This window comes from Pristiophorus japonicus, chromosome 12 (genome assembly GCF_044704955.1).
Source record: "Pristiophorus japonicus isolate sPriJap1 chromosome 12, sPriJap1.hap1, whole genome shotgun sequence".
NCBI classification, from domain to species: domain Eukaryota; kingdom Metazoa; phylum Chordata; class Chondrichthyes; family Pristiophoridae; genus Pristiophorus; species Pristiophorus japonicus.
Genome location: NC_091988.1, coordinates 171,537,430 through 171,558,047, shown reverse-complemented (window position 1 = coordinate 171,558,047; position 20,618 = coordinate 171,537,430). Strand labels below are relative to the sequence as shown.

Genomic DNA, 20,618 nt, shown 5'->3' with positions numbered 1-20,618 from the left:
GATAATTATTTGAAAAATAATTTAAAAGGATGCAGGGAAGAGCTGGGAGAGGAGAATACAATAACTAGCTTCAGTTAAAGTGCTAGCCCCGGCACAGACATATTGGGCCGAATGGTTTCCTCCCCTGTTGTAATTTCTATGATTCTATAATAGAGATAATTCTGTTGCTTGTTTATCCAAATAATGCCTGCCTGTCTAAAAATATGAAATGTCATAATATCTGAAAGCATTTCTGTTGTTGGAAATCGGTATATAAACTATAATTTGCTGGCAATTACTTCCTGTCTGGTCATTTATTTAGTTCAAAAATAGAATGTTGATGATTTCAATTGTATTACCTCAGACCACCTAAAACAAGTACTCCATCAACACAATGCACACTGCAGAAATACTGATTTCATTGGCGTCAGTCTAGACAGAACACTTCATGCCAATGCAGACAGATCAGCCAGTTATGCTGTCGATTTTGCATTGACACAATATGGTTTTTGTATCACATCAATGCAAAAACTGCAGTGTAATTGGGGAGTGAAGTTGACAATCTGATGGTCACTGAATTCTAGCAAGTGATCTGAAACCATCTTGGAGATGGTCTTGCACCAACTTCAGAGTATAAATACAAACAGTGAAAAAGAAACTGAAGAAATTCGATTGCCTGAGAACTTTTATCCTTAATTTTTTTAACTTTTTTAATGTAGCAACTGACTTGTTGCCACTTCACTGGCATTAAAAATGGAACTGCATTTGGATGCCAGTAAGCAGAACTCTTGAGTATGCTTAATTTGACCAAAGAGCATTGTAGAACTTGTCTAACTTTTTTTATTAATTCATTGGATGTGGGCGTTGGCAAGGCCAGCATTTATTTAATGAGCCTAATTGCCCTTGAAAAGATGGCGGTGAGCCACCGCCTTAAACTGCTGCAGTCTCTGAGGTGAAGGTACACCCACAGTGCGGTTGGGGAGGGAGTTCCAGGATTTTGAACCAGTGGCAATATATTTCCAAATCTTGGAGGGAACTTGCAAGTGTTCTCATGCACCTGCTGCCCTTGTCCTTCTAGGTGTTACAGCTCGTGGATTTGGGAGGCACTTTCAAAGAAGCCTTGGCGAGTTGCTGCAGTGCATCTTGTAGATGGTACATGCTGCAGCCACTGTGCACCAGTGGTGGAGGGAGTGAATGTTGAAGGTGGTAGATGGGATGCCATTCAAGCGGGCTGCTTTGTCCTGGATGGTGTTGCGCTCCTCGAGTGTTGTTGGAGCTGCACTCATCCAGGCAAGTGGAGAGTATTCCATAACACGTCTGAGTTGTGCCTTGTAGATGATGGAAAGGCTTTGGGGAGTCAGGAGGTGAGTCGCTCGCCACAGAATACCCAGCCTCTGACTTGCTCTTGTATCCATAATATTTATGTGGCTGGTCCAGTTAACTTTCTGGCCAATGGTGACCGCCCCCACCCCCCCCACCCCAGGATATTGATGGTGAGGGATTTGGCGATGGTAATGAAACAGCTCTCCCAATTTTGGCACAAGTCCTCCGATGCTAGTAAGGAGGACTTTGCAGTGTTAGCTGGGTGTGCCGTTGCCATGCCTGAGGTCGATGCTGGGCGGTCTGTCCGGTTTTATTATTATTTTTCCTAATGATTTGATACAACTGAGTGGCTTGCTATGCTATTTCAGAGGGCAGTTAAAAGAGTCAACCATGTTGCTGTGGGTCTGGAGTCACACATAGGCTGGGTAAGGTCGGCATACTTCCTTCCCTAAAGGACATCAGTGAACCAGATGGGTTTTTATGATAAGTTTCATGGTCACCATTACTGATACTAGTTTTTTTTATTCCAGATTTCTTCAATTAACTGAATTTAAATTCCACAGCTGCTATGGTGGGATTTTGTGTCTTAGGATCATTATTCCTGGCCTCTGGATTACTAGTGCAGTAACATAACTATTATGCTACCGTTCGCATGCTGCCTGTTTACACCACTCTAATGTAGATTCTGGTTTCAAAACTGCACCTGCAATATAATAGGGACGTTGCAAATATTAGATCCCAGATCCCAGACCTAAGACCAGTGGAAGCTTTGGCCTATATTTGACACTTGTTCAATATTTAATTGAAAATGTTGAATAGTATGGAATTTAATCTTTTAACTTCTAATGGCCTAAATTGTTTTAAAATAATAAATTGCAGTTTGTATCAAAAGTATTTCAATACTTTTTGAACAGTTTTTAGATCAGAGAATTCTTCAATCCCTTGTGAAATCATAATTGCTTTTGAACTTAATATTTTGTCCAATTTGTAAACCGAACATAGCAAGAATCCAAATTCTCTTAAAACCCCTTAATAGTCAGATATTAGGTGGCTTTTTACATTTTTAACATCTAAACATTCATTCTGTAAATTCATATAGTTGAAGTTTGTCATTATTTCAGTTTTGCTTCAGTGTTCGAAACTAGATTTAATGTGTTGCTTTGTCCCTGCACATCTGTATTTAATTTAAATAACCACTCATTGCAGGTGGCTGCACACAAAAAATAGTTTAACTGTTAAGTTATTAAACTTTTTTGCTCGAAATCTAATGTGCTTGTTGCATCTAAAATTCTCTAGTTAACAATATTTTAGTTTGTTAGTAAGAGAAAATTGAGGTTTGTAGGTGATTGATTGAGTTTGAGTATGCAGAAAATTGGATTAGAGGGACTGTTCTCAATGAATGGTAGTTAACTTTGAGTACTTTAGTGGATATTTACCTAAATTTAGAAATTAACATTAAAGTTTATTGCGTGGTTTCATCTGATGCTAAACCATCCTGATCAGAGAGGTCTCAGATTTGATTCCTTGTCTGTACTGGTCTCAGTCAGGGGGCTAATTTTAGTACTCCTGGTTTATAGTGGTAGAAAATCAGCTAGTTTACCGTTATCTAGTCAACTTTGCTAAAAGTGCGTGTGTGTTGACATTTTCCAGGTATGTGTATTTTATATTTGCGTGTCTTAATTTTTTTTTAAGCTAATGCATTATGTCTGCTTATATTGTGTTTTGGCTACGTTAACACATTCACCTCTGCAGGGAATATTGCAATAATTCTGTGACTTATTAAAATCGCTGCAGAAATAATTGTGGTAAGATTAACAGAAAAAAATTCTGAATTGTTTCCAGCCAGTCCTATGTCAGGCCAGCTGTTTGCATAAGTTGTTATGGAATTATTTTTAAATGGGATATTTGTTTGGCATGTTGCCTCCATAGTGGCCCCTGGACTTCATATACCTGCATTTGAAACGGTGGATGAATGTCCTTCTCCTACTCCATCACTAACACTAATGCCGGCATGGAGTAGGAGAAGGACATTCATCCACTGTTTCAAATGCAGGTATATGAAGTCCAGGGGCCACTATGGAGGCAACATGCCAAACAAATATGTATATATCCTTCTACTTCCGCTTGTTAATTTTCTACAGTCATTTTCAGATTAAGGATTTTGAAGTAAGAAAAAATATTAGTATTTCTGAAATTTATTCCCTCCTCTTGTCCAAAATTAATTATTTTAAAGCAGATGTACTGTTTTTATACAAAAACATCTATTACCTTAGTTTCTTTGTTCTGAAACTTGTGAAATGCAATGAATTATTTTTTAATTGAACACACCTAGTCTTCTGTACCGTCAGTAAGTGAAATCTGTTTCCACAATTCAACAATGGTGGGTCTGGCAGAGATTCAGGAGTGACTTCGCTTCTCACTTTAATTTGTAAGTTTTTAAAATCCTTTGTGAACTCTAATAGAATCACTATACTGCAACCAATTACAGTCTTGACAAGACAGAGTCTCTTTAAAATTAATCAACCTCTCTGAAGCAGTTTCTAATTGTGGTGGGAAGGAAGAAATACATAAATGAGAATAACTATTATGCCTTGTTAATTTTTCTTTTTTTTTTAATTCAACAGAGCAACAGCTATCCTTCAATGACTGATCCATATTTGTCAAGCTATTATGCCCCTTCCATTGGATTTTCCTATTCTCTTAGTGAAGCAGCACCATGGTCCACTGGCGGTGATCCTCCTATTCCATATTTAACAACCTATGGACAGCTGAGTAATGGAGACCATCATTTCATGCATGATGCTGTGTTTGGTCAGCCTGGGGGACTAGGGAGCACCCCGTATTTAAACCAACATAGATTCAACTTTTTTCCTGAAAATCCAGGGTTTTCTGCATGGGGAACTGGTGGATCTCAGGGACAACAAACGCCAAGCTCGGCATATGGCAGTAGCTATAGTTACCCGCCTAGTTCTTTGGGCGGAACAATAGTAGATGGACAGGCAGGGTTTCCCAATGATACCTTGAATAAGGCACCAGGCATGAATAGCATTGAACAGGGGATGGTTGGACTAAAGATTGGTGGAGCTGTAACATCATCAGGTGTGAAGACTGTAGGGTCTGTGGTAAGCAGTCCGGGTATGACCAATACAGCACCTGGAAATGGCTCAACAACTGGTGTATCTGCTCCAAAGCCAACATCATGGGCTGCCATTGCAAGTAAACCAGCCAAGCCTCAACCAAAACTAAAACCAAAGACTGGAGCAGCAGTGGGAGGTTCTACATTGCCCCCACCTCCTATAAAACACAATATGGACATTGGTACATGGGACAATAAAGGACCTGTACCAAAAGCTCCTCCACCCCATCAGGCCCCTAATACTCAGGCAGTTCCTCAGCAGCAGTTGACTCAGCCCCCTCCAGCTCAGCAGCTGCAACTTCCACAACAACCGTATCAGAATCCTCAGCAACCCCCGCAGAACCGTTGGATAGCCCCTCGCAACAGAGGTGCAGCATTTGGTCAAAATAGTGGAACTGGTAATGAAAACAACTCTGTGGGTAATGTACCAGTTAGTTCTCCACCAAGCAATGAAACTCATCCCGTCCTTGAAAAATTGAAGGCTGCTTACAGCTACAACCCAAAAGACTTTGACTGGAATCTTAAAAATGGTCGAGTGTTTATCATCAAGAGCTACTCTGAGGATGATATCCATCGCTCTATCAAGTACTCCATTTGGTGCAGTACTGAACATGGCAACAAACGCTTGGACAGTGCTTATCGCTCAATGGCTGGCAAAGGTCCCGTTTACTTACTATTCAGTGTAAATGGCAGTGGACATTTTTGTGGAGTTGCAGAAATGAAATCGGCAGTGGACTATGGTACATGTGCCGGGGTTTGGTCACAGGACAAGTGGAAAGGCAAATTTGATGTAAAGTGGATCTTTGTAAAGGATGTGCCTAATAACCAGCTGAGGCATATCCGTTTGGAAAACAATGATAATAAACCAGTCACTAACTCTCGAGACACACAGGAGGTTCCTTTAGAGAAAGCCAAGCAAGTGCTCAAAATTATTGCTACTTACAAGCATACCACCTCAATTTTTGATGACTTTTCACATTACGAAAAGCGTCAGGAAGAAGAGGAAGTTGTACGTAAGGTAAGTCCTGTTAGATCATTTATATATTTATGATCCAGTTACCAACCAACTGGATGGCATTTTGTTGTAACATTTATATTTTTATTACATAAATTTCACTGACCAATTCAATCACTGTAGCTGCAGATGAGATGTGCTTAATTATTTACAGATGGCTTTCAATGAGACTGAAATGTAATTATAACTGAGATACCATGGAAAGTGTCATTATTTAGTATTTAAACACAATTAAAATTTGAATTGATCTTTTAAAGATACACTTTGAAATTTTGAATGTCCTGCAGCAATTGGCAGGAGTGTCTTTTTCCCCTTTCTAATTTTTTGTGTACTGGATTCTGGGAAATATGGTCAGAAAAAAATATGTTGCTGAATTGTTTTGATGTTTAGGTAGGCAATACAGCATTAATTGTTTCAACTGGGTAGTTGGCATTCCATTCAAAAACAGCTATTTCAACATGGCAATTTGCATATCCTGTTTTACTGGATCCTTCCCATAACTTTTGCATCCAGTGCGAAGAATAATGTACTAATCTTATTGATATTTGTGCAGAATTTATTGCACTCTATCTGAAACTGAGCTTCAAAAGTTTAGTAAAAGTAAAATAAACTTTTTTTTTAATGTCCTCAAATAGTTCTGCTTAAATTGTCTCTGTGCTCGTTAGGCTCCTTAGAGAATGCATGAAAAGTTCAATCATAAAATTTTAGGGGTAATCTATTCCAGAAAATCGATTTTTTTTATTGTTCTCATTCATTTCAATGAGATGAACTACAGGTGATTTAATACACCTGAAAGCAGGTGTGAGCAAATGCATTTAATCAGTTCAGATTTCAGCTCATTTACTGGTGAGATGTGTTTTTAAGAATATGTCCAAAAATGCAATCCTCTACCCTTTACTGGTGATGAACTGTTGTAAAATGTGACATTAGGAAGAATGCACAAAGTGATGTATGTAAAATCCTAATTGTGCAGTACAATGATTTGCACTTCTTTGTGTCCCACAGGATTTTTTTTTTTGGCCAAAACCCAGCCCTACACAGTTTTTAAAAAATCATTCATTAAAGGAGTCGTAGAGCCCAGCACACTGATATTTCACGAAATTACGCCAGGGCTTAAAGGGTTCAGCTGACTAAGTTTAGAAGGTACAGGATAATATAATCAAGCCATTTAAAATGATAAAAGGATTTGGTAGGATAGTTACTAAGAAACTATTTCCTCTGATAGGGAATCCAAAACAAGAGCACATAATCTTAAAATTGGAGCTATGCCATTTTAGGAGTGAAATGAAAAAGCATTTTTCCATGCAAAGGGTAGTGGAAATCTGGAATTATTTCCCCCAAAAAGCTATGGGAGCTAAGTCAATAGAAATTTTCAAGACTGAGGTCAATAGATTTTTGTACAGTAAGGGTATTGAGGGATATGGATCAATGGCAAGTAAATAAAAACATAAGAAATAGGATCAGGCCATTTGGCCCTTCGAGCCTGCTCCGCCATTCAATAAGATCATGGCTGACTTGATCATGGTCTCGGCTTCACTTCCCTGCTCACTCCCCATAACCCTTTACTCCCTTATTGCTCAAAAATCTCATCACCGCCTTAAATATATTCAATGACCCAGCCTTCGCAGCTCTCTGAGGCAGAGAATTCCATAGATTTACAACCCTCCGAGAAGAAATTTCTCCTCATCTCAGTTTTAAATGGGCGGCCCCTTATTGTCCCCTAGTTTTAGTTTCCCCTATGAGTGGAAATATCTTCTCTGCATCCACCTTGTCGAGCCCTCTCATTATCTTATAAGTTTCAATAAGATCACCTCTCATTCTTCTGAACTCAATCGTGTATAGGCTCAACCTAAGTCAAACCCCTCATCTCTGGAATTAACCTAGTGTACCTTCTCTGAACAGCCTCCAATGTAAGTATATTCTTCCTTAAATACGGACACCAAAACTGAATGCAGTACTCTCGATGTGGCCTCATCAATACCCTGTACAGTTGTAGTAGGACTTCTCTGCTTTTATACTCTCCTTGCAATAAAGGCCAACATTCCATTTGCCTTCCTGATTACTTGCTGTACCTGCCTACTAACTTTTTGTGTTTCATGCACAAGGACACCCAGGTCCCTCTGTACTGCAGCACTTTTGCAATTGTTTCTCCATTTAAATTATAATTTGCTTTTCTATTATTTCTGCCAAAGTGGATAACCTCACGTTTTCCCACATTATACTCCACCTGCCAAATTTTTGCCCACTCACTTAGCCTATCTATATCCCTTTGCAGATTTTTTAATGTCCTCTCAATTTGCTTTCCCACCCATCTTTGTATCATCAGCAAACTTGGTTACATTACACTCGGTCCCTTCATCCAAGTCATTAATATAGTTGAAGACCCAGCATCGATCCCTGCAGCGCCCCACTAGTCACTGTTTTCCAACTGGAAAATGACCCATTTATCCTGACTCTTTGTTTTCTGTTAGTTAACCAATTCTCTATCCATGCTAATATATTACCCCCAACCCCGTGAGCTTTTATCTTGTGTAGTAACCTCTTATGTGGCACCTTATTGAATTCTTTCTGGAAATCCAAATACACCATATCCACTGGTTCCCCCTTATCCACCTTGCTCATAAATGTAGTTGAGCTACAAATCAACCATGATCTAATTGAATGGCAGTACAGATTCAAGGGGCTGAATGGCCTACTTGTTTTCCTATGGTCCTATGTTTATGGAGGTGAATAGTGGGTGTTTACGAGTGTCCTTGCGTTGAGTGTCCATTAGTCTGAGTACTCTTTCGGCTATGAAGCATTCAGTTGCTAGTGGACATACTCTGGCAGCATTCTTACTCCCTGTTGTCAGTAAAAGGCATTTCTTTCTGTGGTGAAGGTCTGCTTGGCTCCATATGGGACCTCTTTAACTAACGTTATCCTTTCCTGAAGATATGGGATTCTTGCATATGAAATGCTACATAGGACTTTTTCTACATCCAGTGGTAATTTTTTAAAAAATCATCGATGTTACATAATTTAAAATTTAGCATATTTGTCTCCATTTTGATTTAGAACATGACCGTTTTAATACTAAAGTCCTTGCAGTTAGATGCATGTTTTATATTCTGGAAATGGTTTTGAAATAATGGGGTAGATTTTCACCTTCACCGCCTGGACAGTAATCAGGCGGGGTGGATTGACCATCTTTTTATAGAAACTGCCTGTTTTACCTCCATTGATTTCGGGCGGGTTCTATAAAAGGTGTGCAATCCAGATCTGCCCCACTGGATTATCATGCAGGTGGTGAAGATGAAAAGCTACCCCAATGTCTCGAATTAAATTTAGCGTTTAAATTTAGCAGAGTCCAGATTGTTGTGCAAACACTTACGCTGTTTCTTGTTTGGCCCATGCTCGCATAGCCCAAGCTGTTAATGCCTGCACGTAGAGTTTTAAACTTAACATATACAGTGGCTCCAGATATGCACATTTAAAACTTTTTTTTTTCATTGATCCAAACATTGTGTTTGGCCAATTGGGGAATCCGTTTTAATGAGCATTAATAGTTGTATTTTGATACACCAGTATTTAAATCAATTAATTAAAAAAATTGTTTCTTTTTATTTAAGCAAGTTGTTCATACTTTTGTCTCCCAGCAAATGAAACAATCACTTTAAGCCATCTTGAAGCAGAGTAGCATAGGAGCAATGAGGAAGGTTAATGCCTCCGTCGTGGCTATCAGTTTCTTTTTTAGAAACAGTAGACTGATTACTTGTGAAAGGTTGTTGATCATTATATATTGAAAATAACAATGTCCTTTTTGAAGTTTTACTGAAGTACAGAGGCAAGAACAATATGCAGCTAGCTCAAAATATATATTCTGATCCATATGTAGATGGTTCTGGATATGTCTGAAGGTGCAGTCTGGCCTGACTAGGATAAGCTATTCATTTTAGTTCAGTAGGCAACAATGCAGTGCAACTTGCGTCAACTCTTGGCTGAATCCAAATTCTCACGTCCTTTTTCAATTTTTGGTTCATATGGGTGTTTTGATTAAATTAATGCATGTGTAACTGAATCATTTGATTTGAATTTCTTTTGACAAATACAAGCTAAACCTTGTCTTATCATTAGTATATATTGTTAAAAATGAATCTCCCTCATTCTCTTTAAATTTTTATTCTGTACTGATTTATGACTCAGTCAAATTTTGTTTTATTTACAACAGCAGTTTGCAATTTTATAGAACCTTATAATAGAAAAAGCTTCCATAAGAATATAAGAAATAGGAGTAGGCCATTTGGCCCCTTGAGCCATTCAATGAGACCATGGTTGAATTATCTACCTCAACTTCACTTGCCTGCACTATCCCCATATCCCTTTATTCCCTTAATATCCAAAAATCTATCGATCTCTGTCTTGATCTCCTGTGAAGCACCTTGGGACGTTTCACTATGTTAAAGGCGCTATATAAATACAAGTTGTTGTTGAATATGCTCAACAACTGAACTTCCACAGCCTTCTGGGGTAGAGAATTCCAAAAATTCACAACCCTCTGAGTGAAGAAATTTCTCCTCATCTCAGTCTTAAATGGCCGGCCTCTTATTCTGAGACTGACCCCTGGATCTAGACTCCCCAGCCAAGGGAAATATCCTCCCTGCATCTACCTTGTAACCTTCCAAGGTGCTTCACCAATGCATAATGAGACAAAAATTTACATTGAGCCGAAGAAGGAGATATTCAGAGGGGTGACTAAAAGCTTGGTTAATTAGTTGGGTTTTATGGTAGTTGTTAAAGGAAGAGCAGGAGATGAAGAGAATTAGGGAGTTTTGAGATTTAGGCTGGGAATTCCAGAGTTTTATAGACTAGACAGAAGGCCTGAGTTGGTGGAACACTCAGTTCTTGGAGGGTTGTAGGGCTGGAGATAGTTAAAGATAGGAAGGAACTAAACCATGACGAGATTTTCACACACAATAGAGCTTTTAAATTTAAAGATGACCGGGAGCCAATATAGGTCAGCAAGTATAGGGGTGATGAGTGAGTGGGTCATGATGTGGGATAGGAAATCAACTGGAATTTTGGAGAAGCTGAAGTTTATGGAGGGCGGAGGTGCGAATGAGGGTTTCTGCAGCCAATGTGCTGAGGCAGGAGAGGAGACGGACAATATTAGGGATGTGGAAGTCTTTGTATGGAGAGAATATGCGGGTTGGGCACTCAGACTGGGGTCAAATAGGTTGTAAACAGTCTGCTTCACCTGAGATAGTTGCCAGCGTTGGTGGCAAATGCAAGGTGTTTGTGGCGGGGGCAAAAGACAATGACTTTGGTCCTCCCAATGTTTAACTGGAGGAAATTGCAGCTTATCTGGATCTGGAAATCAGATAAGCAGTCTCGCAACACAGATGCCGTGGAGGAGCCGAGGGAGGTGGTGGGGAACTGGGTATTGTCAGAATATGAACCTAATGCCATGGATGATACCAAAGGGAAGCATGTAGTTGAGGCAGAGGTGGGTGCCAAGAATAGATAGTTGAGGGACTCCAGTGGAAACCTGATTGGAGAGATTTAAACATGGAGTTGCGGGAAAGATGGGCACGGAAGGTGACAAGACGTTCAACATCTTTGGAGAGTTGAGGGAGGTTGGAGAAGGGGCAGTAGTTTGCAAGGACAGCGGAGTGGAGGGTGGGTTATTTGAGGGGTAATGATGAAAAGGAAGGGGGGCGGTTCCTGAAGACTGAACTATTTACAATGTAAGCTAGCAGTTTAGTGGAAATGGAGTCTAAAGAACAGGAGGTGTGGCACATTGACAAGATAAGCTCCGAGCGCATGAGTGAAATTGGAAGAGAAACCTGAGAAAAACACAAGTTCGGGGCTAGTGCAGGAAGCTTTGGCTTGGTGGGCAAGGGAAGGGTGAGAAGCAGCTGAACAGGTGGTCACAGTCTTAGTGACAAAGGAGTCCATGGGCTCCTTGTAAGGGTTTAAGGAGGAGGTTTAGTGGAGAAAAGAAACTGGCATTATCTTTGCTTTCCAAGATGATCCTGGTGGTTTTGGCATAGGACAGCAAGCTCGATAATGCTTGATGTGGTCCAGCCAGATCTGACAATGGATAGCTAAAACTAGTGCACCAGATGGACAGATATGCTTCGGTTTGAACCTCTTGTACTTGAAGGAGTGAAGGTGAGGGCCATACCAGAGGGAACAACAAGGGTCGGAGAGATTAAGAGTTTTACTGGGAATAGCATCAAAGAGGAAGTTTTTTTTTCAGGGGTAGATGCAGAGGGAGTAGATTTGGAAGAAGTTGAAGATGTTGGTGGTGATGGATACAAAGAAGTGTTGGGCGTTGGCCTTATCTATGATTGAAACAATGTGAATAGAGAGGACCTGTGAGATGACAGGATTGTGGGAATGTCATGAATATGAGTAGGAAAGCTTTTATGGAAAGCGAAGTTAAAGGGCGACAGGAGGACATGGTGAGTTGAAATGGAGAATAGGTGCTCATTGCAGATTCTGAGGGAGAAAAGGAGGGAGAACAGGCCTGTGAGAAACTCTTTGTGGGCCTTGAGTGGGCAGTAGAGAGTAACAATTTTAAAGGAGAGGTGAAAGGTATAGAACAAGATGAAATGCCAGCAGGAGAAGGTGGACTAAGAGAGATCACGGTATGATTTGATGATGAGGACCACACCACCACCATGGCTATTTGGGTAGGGCAGATGGTGGAAAATATAACCAAGTGGGGAGACTTAGTAAGGGGCAAAGTGCCAGCCATGTGTCAATTTTCCGTCAGAGCAGTGATGGCAATACAATCACAAGGTTGTGACTGGCAAGAGCCTTTTAATGGAATTTTTTAACTGGTAATATAATTCTGTACTTCAAAAGTTAACTTTTTTTTTAAAGTTTGGCAGTATACAAAATTTATACAAAAAATTTGGTCTTCATTTTTACAAATTGCCAAATTTTAAAAGGCTCGTTTTAAAGCGTAAGTTTTGTTTTAAAGATCTCCGGACTCATTTATTGACACTCCAGTTCATTTTTATATTCAGAATGTCTTTGTCCCAAAATGATTATGTTCCTAATGATATATAAATAATAAAATTAACAGATTGTTTTTGGCCACATTTATAATAGGTTCCTTGTTTCACAATTTAAAGTAATTTAAGATTGAGATGGGCATATTCTTGTAATTGCCATTCTAGATCATTGGGGGCTCAACTGATGTTATACTTGTCTGTCCTGTTTGCTGGCAAATGTGCAACTGCTGGCTGGGTCATCGGGGAGGAGGTCCTTTCCACTGGACGAACAAATTGAGGGCATGGACATTGTCTCTGAATATATCGGAGATATGGACCATCCTGATTAAGGAGAAAAATCTCCAGTAGGGTTGCCAATTTGGAGGAGGGGAGGAAATTGAGACCAACAACAAGCAAAATTGATGGCATCAGTTTATAGTACTCAACTAAAATGGTATTCTGTGGTATAGTTGATTCTAAATATCGTTTTTTACTGTTTAATTTTTGCTATTCTGAACCAACAAATACAACTGACTACATTTTTTAAATATTCATTTTCTGAGTACTGTGATATTTAGACAGGAAATCTAATGTTGAAGTGAGTTTCTTGTGAAAGTATAGTTGAGTCATTTTTGAATTCTTATTAAGGGGTATCCTGTTGGAGTATCCTGTTGATGGGGGAGTTAACATGTTGTCATATATAGTATGTCAAGATCAAATAGACATGCCTTTTTGTTTTAACTTTCTAGGACAAAGTTTCTCTGCCAGTGGCTTCTCATTATTTACAAGGTAAATATTGTAAAACAATTATTTTTTTAAAGTTTACGATATTCTGGGTGCCTTTGGTTTACACTTGAGCAGCACTTGTAACCCAGAGATGGAAAACAAAAAGCTGTTCATACTCAGACCAGACTGAAGATGCTTCTGACTATGTCTGTTAATCTTGGCTTTGCTAACTTTCCCTACCTGTAAATGCATTGGTGCTGTTAGCCGTGTTTATAAAAAAAAAATAATCTTTTAAGCCTCTACCTCCACATAGTTCTCAGCTTTTTCTTTTGTTTCCAATTCCACTAAAACTTAGATGCGATTGCAGTTTCTGGTCTGGGGTAGAGGAGAAGAATAAACAAAGGAAAAGGCCCACAAATACCTAGGAACCGATTGGAGCCAATTTACAACCTGTGCTTGGATACAGAGACTAAATAATAAGCTGACCGATGCACACGAGAACAATGACTAAGCTGAAGCCATGGGCTTCGAGGCTGCCTAGTGCTCAGGCCACAGAAGCCAGAGTCTGGAAAAGAACTGGCATGCGAGAAGGAGTATAATCATTATAAACTGTAAATCGATAAAGCTAGCATACAAAGGAAGAAATTATAACATTTGATAGAGTGCACATTCAGCCAGTATTACAAAATGTGAAGAAGGAAAATTGTTTATACTTTAAACATAAATCTTTGAGAGTTGGTGGTACCTCCAGTTCATTAATCTGGCCACACATTTTCATTTTCTTGTATCGTTTTTAATATTTTATCTTTGTCTTCGAGAAAATGGATGGCTGCTAAACTCTCATGTTCTTTGTGTGCTATAATAATGTCAGATGATTTTAAAACTTTCCATACAATACATCAATGCAATATGCCTCTGGCCTCTGCTATTGCATAGTAGGATGTAGGTTTTTGCTTAGAATTTCCTACATGGCAAGTTCCTGATTTCACATGAATCATTGAGGATGGGCAAGAATACTATGATCGCTCTTTGGAAGTAAACATTGAGGGCCAGTAATCACATGAGGCCTTTGAACAAGTGACCTGATTGACAACCATGTTGGGGAAAGTTGCATGCAAGACTGGTAGTGTAACCATGATGTGTTTCAGTCAACATGCTTAATGAAAATTTTCCTTGCAATTTCCTGGCTTCTCTTTTAACCCTACTCTGCCCTGATCCATGGAGGTAAAAATAAAAATAAGTTACAGTAAGTTTTCTGTCTCAATGCGTTTTCTTCTCAATCCTAATAAAATTGAAATACCAAGGAGTTTCAATTACCAACAAAATAAATAACTTTAATGTGGAACTACACGTGTATAGATGTATGCATTTATATGCTAAAAATATAACAAAATTGTATTCTTAGAGGGAAACCACCAACCCGATTTGCCTGTGAATTGCTGAATGTAAATTTTGTCATTCAAAGCTTATTTATTCAGCATAGTCTTGCGCATTTGCATTGTGGTCTATGGTTAGTCATTCAGAATTGTATTGGTGTGACATTTTTGTGTTTTCTACACTGTGAGTAGCTCTGGGTTTACCCTATGCTCTAGTTATGGTACCTGTTGATTGTAATAAAAAGATGTATAGTACCACTGATCAGTACAAAAATAAAATTAAGATTTATTTATTCCACAAACCTTGGTAATGATCTGAAGCCAGTGTTCACATGGAGGGAGATTTTAGGATGCCTGCCCCTTTTGTGACCAATCTTTTTTCATGCCCTATACAGTGCCCTCATTCCATTGCTCCTCAGTTCTTTCTCAACCATCCTGCTCTTAGGAGTGAGAAAGGTTCTACAGTACCATGTCCATTTTTGACTTTTGGCATGAGGTTTGGTTCTAGTTTCTAATTTACTGCTAAGTACTGGCCTTTCCTGTCATGGTGATCTTGATTTCTGCCTGCTTCTTGACCACAACAATGCATTGTGTGAATTCTGTCAAGGGTTCCTAGGAAAGTAAAAACAAGGAACCGTGGTTCAAATTATTGCATTAGATCAGAAAGTCCAAGATGGCTGAAGCATCGGTGTCTGACTTGCCTCTGGCTGGCAAGTGCTCAAAGTCATCCCACTCTTCCCCCTTCCAGCCACCGCTCCTATGAAGGCACAGTTATCCAAGCATCAGGGAGAATGAGCTGCATCTGAACCGCTGCATCAGTCCTCATCCTCTTCGAGGTTTGCTTCAAAGACTTCGGGTAAGCGTCAATAGAAAACTTAATCTAGAACAACAAAGGAATCGTCATTCAATAGTTTTCCATTCCACCTGGGTGCCAAGGTGGAGACTGAGAAAGTAGTTATTCCCCTGATCACCTGTAGAAATTGGAAGGCCTGCTCCTGGTTTCCTCTAAATCAATTTGTTATATCACAGCAAAATTGCACACTATAATACTTGGTGTAATTTGATATACATTAGGCCTCTGTTGGTAGGCTTGTTTAGATGGATTACATTACTTTGCACGTTCACACCAGCCAACTCCCTAGAAAGGTAGAGAAGAGAAATTGATGTTGATGGCAGACTTTGTTTTAGGACTGCTGCAGGTCACATGCACTAATAGCACAGCTGGGCCAGTAAACCAGTTAAAGCCCACTTCCATCTTTGGAAAGCTATGTAATATTTTGATCCATCACTGGCTGCATTGGTGGAGGGGAAAGGAGAAATGTGGTTTTCAGGTCAATACTGTTGACCGTGAATAGTAGTCTGGGGTAGAGAAAATCCCTAATCCAATCTTCAGGAAGAAAGAAAATATTACAAAACAAAATGGGTTTCTGCAGCACTTGAACTGCATTATATCACCTGCACTTTTATGTTGGTATTTCTTTTAAAATGGCAGGAGGGGAGGATAAGATGGTCATGAAAGGCACTGTATAAATGAGGGTCTCATTTTGAAACTAGCACCAATAACTTAGAATGATGATTTGGATTATGGGACTGTTGCTTAGTGTAACACAGTTCCTGGGACCCTTGTTCTAATTTTCAGTCAGCAGAGTTAGCTACCTAAAGGAAAACCATGTTGTCATTGCAGAACTGTTCCATTAGTATATTGCAACATAAAAATGCACTAGTAAGTCAATAAATAAAAACATTCTGATTACCTCATAGACTTCTGTAGGATGCAAGGGACCCCAATTTGAAAACCAATGCATTTGTGCACAGTGAGCAAATTTTAAAGGTTGTCCAAAAAACAGTATGGCAGTAGTATTTGTTCACCCCAGCATAGAATCCATATTTTGTTAAACAAAAAAGTAGACTACAGATGTAAGGCATTTGTGATGGTGACTCAATTCTGTCAATAAGACTGCTTTCTACAGACATTTATGACAGAATGTGTCAGCCAGGACCTCCAAAGGCAGGTCAATGTGATCTAACCCAGTTCCCAAAGATAAGGATATCAGGAATTTGGATTGTAGAATTTGAGCTCTATCTTGGCACATAGCTGGATTGGCATTCCAAACAATTGAGTCATGGTGTTGCAGGCATCACTAGGGATACAACTTTGTTGGTTACAGATGTCATTTAAGCAGCTAGGTTACAGCTGTAAGTTATGTGTGATGGTGACTCAATTCTGTCAATAAGACTTCTCTACAGACATTTATGGCAGAATGTGTCAGCCAGGGCCTCAGTTCTGAACCAAGGTGGATCAATGGAGTTGAGATACAGATCAACCATAATCTAACTGAATGGCGTTGCAGGTTTGAAGGAGTGAATGGCCTACTCCTGTTCCTACGTTTCTTACTACGCTTGTTCTTCGTATCGCTCCAGAACAGCCATTGAGGACTACTGAGAATGATCCTTGTCCACAGGCCTTCAAGTTTATTTTTAATGTTGCTGGCCTCACTTCTGGATAGGAACAATTTTGAAGTGCTCAGTGACACCTGCTCGTGACTGTCCTCCTGCCTACAGTCATTCCTTAGGCCAGGCTTACTGCACTGGCACCACAGGTTGCAGCGGTGCAACTTCATCTGGGCTTCAGTCCCATTCTGGTATCCTCCAGTGACTTTCAATTCTTTACCACCCTGTTCCCAGCCTGAATCTTACTTCACCGTTCCAAATCGCCTCTAACTCTCCACCATAACCTGTAGCCCCATTCTATCTATTCCCTATGGTCTCTTCTGGCCTTTATCATTTGATCACCCCTATCCATGCTCCAATGTCTGTTCGAAGAGCACAAGGGTTTAGCTCTTAACCAGTTTTGTTATTCTCTGGGCAGAAAAACTGCTGTATTTTCTACTACTTTTTTCCTCTTTCCCTCGCGTCTTGAAATATCCCCAAAAAGCCTGAAGTCAAGGGTCAGAATCAGTGTAAAACACATTTTGCCTGTCTTGTTATCCTATTATTTCCATTTATGTGGAATCTCTTCTTGTTCAGAAAGGGAAGATATTCTAATGGCAAAATCTTCCCTTTCACACAAGTCATCCAAGTTGAGATTTTCAGTGGGAGAATCAAGTGGTAACGGTTGGTAGGACACTTAATGAGAGACTATTGTTTTAATCAATTAAATATGTTTACCTAGTAAAAGGACCCCATTTAGTGTATGCTGCTGTATTATTCTCCTTAACAAAACAATTGATAACTTTGGGTTTTCAACTTAGTTCCATTACGGTAAAAATAACCCTACCTACCTTTCATACTCCCAGGGAGATGGTTCTAGAGAGTGGGGTGGGGGGGAGGGGGGAGTTCTTTTTAGAAAACTATTGATCCTGCTTTGAAGTCAAATACAATGTCCCCTGGGATCCTATGATATCCTGTAACATTGAGCTCCAGATTTGAAGTTATTGCTTTAGCTAGAAAGGTCAGTGAAATCAAGCTCTAATTTCCCACTGTATGTGGGAGCACACATTCATAAATGTACCTTTTTATAGTCCTAAAATCGCAATATTGGCAATTCTGGAATTGCACTCCCTATGATGTAGGCACACTAGCCCCAGCTGTGGAAAGGGCTGACTTTGTGGAAGTAGCAGGGCTAGCCCCAACCCCTGATTGCAATAGGCCCTCAATGCCTATAAAGCAGGACCTGGGAACTAGGCTAAGTGCAATTGAATGTGGGTGGGATTTTTAGTGATACAACAAATCCTAAAGAGTTGCTCCTTTCCTATTGCATTACAAAAGTGTACCAAATGTTTATGTAGAAATAACATCTTCCACAGCAAAATAAACTTATAGAAGGAACTAAATGCAAATAAATATCAACATTTCTTCCAAAAGGTTTTAGTCAACTTTGTGAATAACGAGCTAGCTTTAAGAAGCCAACTGGCCAGGCCAGTACATTTGTGATGTGCTCATTTATATGGGCATGGTGACACTGGGAGTAGAGCTGTCCCAAACATTATTAATTTTGCCATGGGACCTGATTCTTGCAACTCCTCCTTTTCAAGGAAGCTAAAACTTGTCAGCAGCACAGCCTCTCTTTGGCCCCTTCATAACTGACAATAATTATGCTGTGACGACTTTGGCAGATCCCTGAAATTATAAACCCACGCTTGCCTGCAGTGAAGACTCTTGATGGCATGAGGACCTTGCCATTTTAGGACCAATATGTCTGGTATTCCAAAAAGAATAAACCATCAAATGGTCATCTGCAGGTGTTATAAACTGGCCTTAGTTGAGAAGAACTGACGAGCGATATCCTGTGAAGGTGCCACAATGCATGTGATGCAGAAAAAGGAACTTGATAACTTGACTATTCCTTAAAGGGACTGGCATCCTGAGAGCCACTTCTGTAAGCTTTGCTGGCTTTGGATCATTACCTAAAATATGGAGGTTGCTGAAAATGGTCATTGTCTTGAATCTGGAGATTTTAGTTCACAATCTCTCCAGCGAATGCAACTTATTTGTTCCCTACTCGCATTCCAGTCCTCTACAATACACAAGTTGTTGTAGCAAACCAGTGTCCAGCAAATTAAAAAATGCATCTGTATAAAAAAAAAAGTTTGTTTTCTGAAGCCTTCGCAGTACTGTGAGTTAGTGCATGTTAATGATTAACTTTGAACTGTATAAACTTCTACCCAAATCAATATTTGTCTAATATAAAGTGAGAGGAAGACATTGACCAAAAGGGACAATTTTTTTAAGTTGTTTGAAAATCTAATTATAGTGGAATTGGTTAGTACAGTATAGAATACATCATTTTTATGCAAGTTTTTTAAAACGTTATACTTTTTCCAAAAAATAACTTTTCTCTTTCTCTGCAGGAGCGCCTGAATCGAAACAAATGATAAGAAAACATTTGACTTGATGAATTAAAAAACTGAAAAACCTGGTGCTGTGATCCAGTGTCAGAATGAAAAAAATCAAAGCTTTCTGCTCCAGTGATATTTTTATGTGCAGGGGAATTAAGCTACATCACATTTTTAGTACTTTTCTGTTTTTTTTTGTTTTTTTGCCCAGACTGGTCTGCATTTTGTTTGTAATTTTGCACCTAAATGCTGTAGCAGTCACTGGTAACTTCTGTTACACTGAAGCTTTAGCCTGCATTTGTTTAGCAATCCTGTGAAGATGAGCCCTTCATGCTCCTTTTATGGGAAATATTACTGCATCAGCCTTAATGTAGTTTGGATGATGTGATGCTTTCAACGTTACTAGTTTTTGGTGATGTGTGTTAACTTTGAGCTTTCTGGTGTTCTTTTCAAGTCGCTGTTAATTTGCATTCTTTCATGAAAATCCCAAGGCCATTTTTTTTCCTTCTGTAAAGCTGAGCTTTAATGTAGGAGCAAATAGTGGAAACGATGGTTGATGTCTCAAAAAAATATAAATTGATGCAAACGTCTCTTGATTCTTCTGGGATGAAATATTTTGATTGTTTTTCTGTCTGAAAGCTGTACTTTGCTGTACTGTATGTCTGTGGAATGAGGGAACCATTGAAATTGCTGCCGACTGGATAAAGCATGAAACGGTGCTCATGCCTGTTGCTTTAGTTCACAGAAACTTGCACGTGTTTATTGTAGAGGAACTTTACTATCGTTAGAAAGAAAACAATTAACTCTTCTGAACCTAGTTACAAAAATGGACCTCAATTTAAAAAAAATAAACTATCATTTAGACTTATATTTAGACAATTTTAGTTACGTCTATGGAATATTGCCTGTAAGGTAAATGAACATCATTGGGTTGATTTTCTTTCCTCTAGGAGAATACAAGCCTTAATAAACAATATCTATTTAGCAAGCACAAGTGATCTGTTCTTAATGCCTCTCTTCATTTGTGTTCAGTTTTCTTTCCATTCATGTGATTGGAAATACTGTATTGTTAAAAATGTACTGTGGACAAAAGTGCATGATTTGCATTGAACTCTGAATCAAGTTTTGTAAATTGTCCTTTTTTTAAAAAAAATGACAATTGTGTAAAACAGTTGAGAATTTTGGAATACTTTTAACTAACACTGCAATTGGAAACAAGTGAGTACCATGGGTGCATTATATCTGCAC

The 20,618-nt window shown here is 39.2% G+C and overlaps 1 protein-coding gene across 2 annotated transcripts in view; it reads left to right on the top strand.

Moving 5' to 3' along the window:
* The window catches only part of ythdf1 (YTH N6-methyladenosine RNA binding protein F1), a 35,960-nt gene extending 15,596 nt beyond the window's left edge, over nt 1-20,364 (top strand). The window contains exons 4-6 of one of the 2 annotated variants that reach the window (XM_070896148.1): nt 3,927-5,456; nt 13,183-13,222; nt 19,386-20,364. In XM_070896148.1, the coding sequence (XP_070752249.1) occupies nt 3,927-5,456; nt 13,183-13,222; nt 19,386-19,429 (1,614 nt within the window). In that variant the 3' untranslated portion in view covers nt 19,430-20,364. Of the gene's footprint in view, nt 1-3,926; nt 5,457-13,182; nt 13,223-13,514; nt 14,420-19,385 lie in introns of those variants that run through there. The other variant, XM_070896149.1, reaches the window with a different exon arrangement.
* The last annotated feature ends 254 nt before the right edge of the window (nt 20,365-20,618 follow it).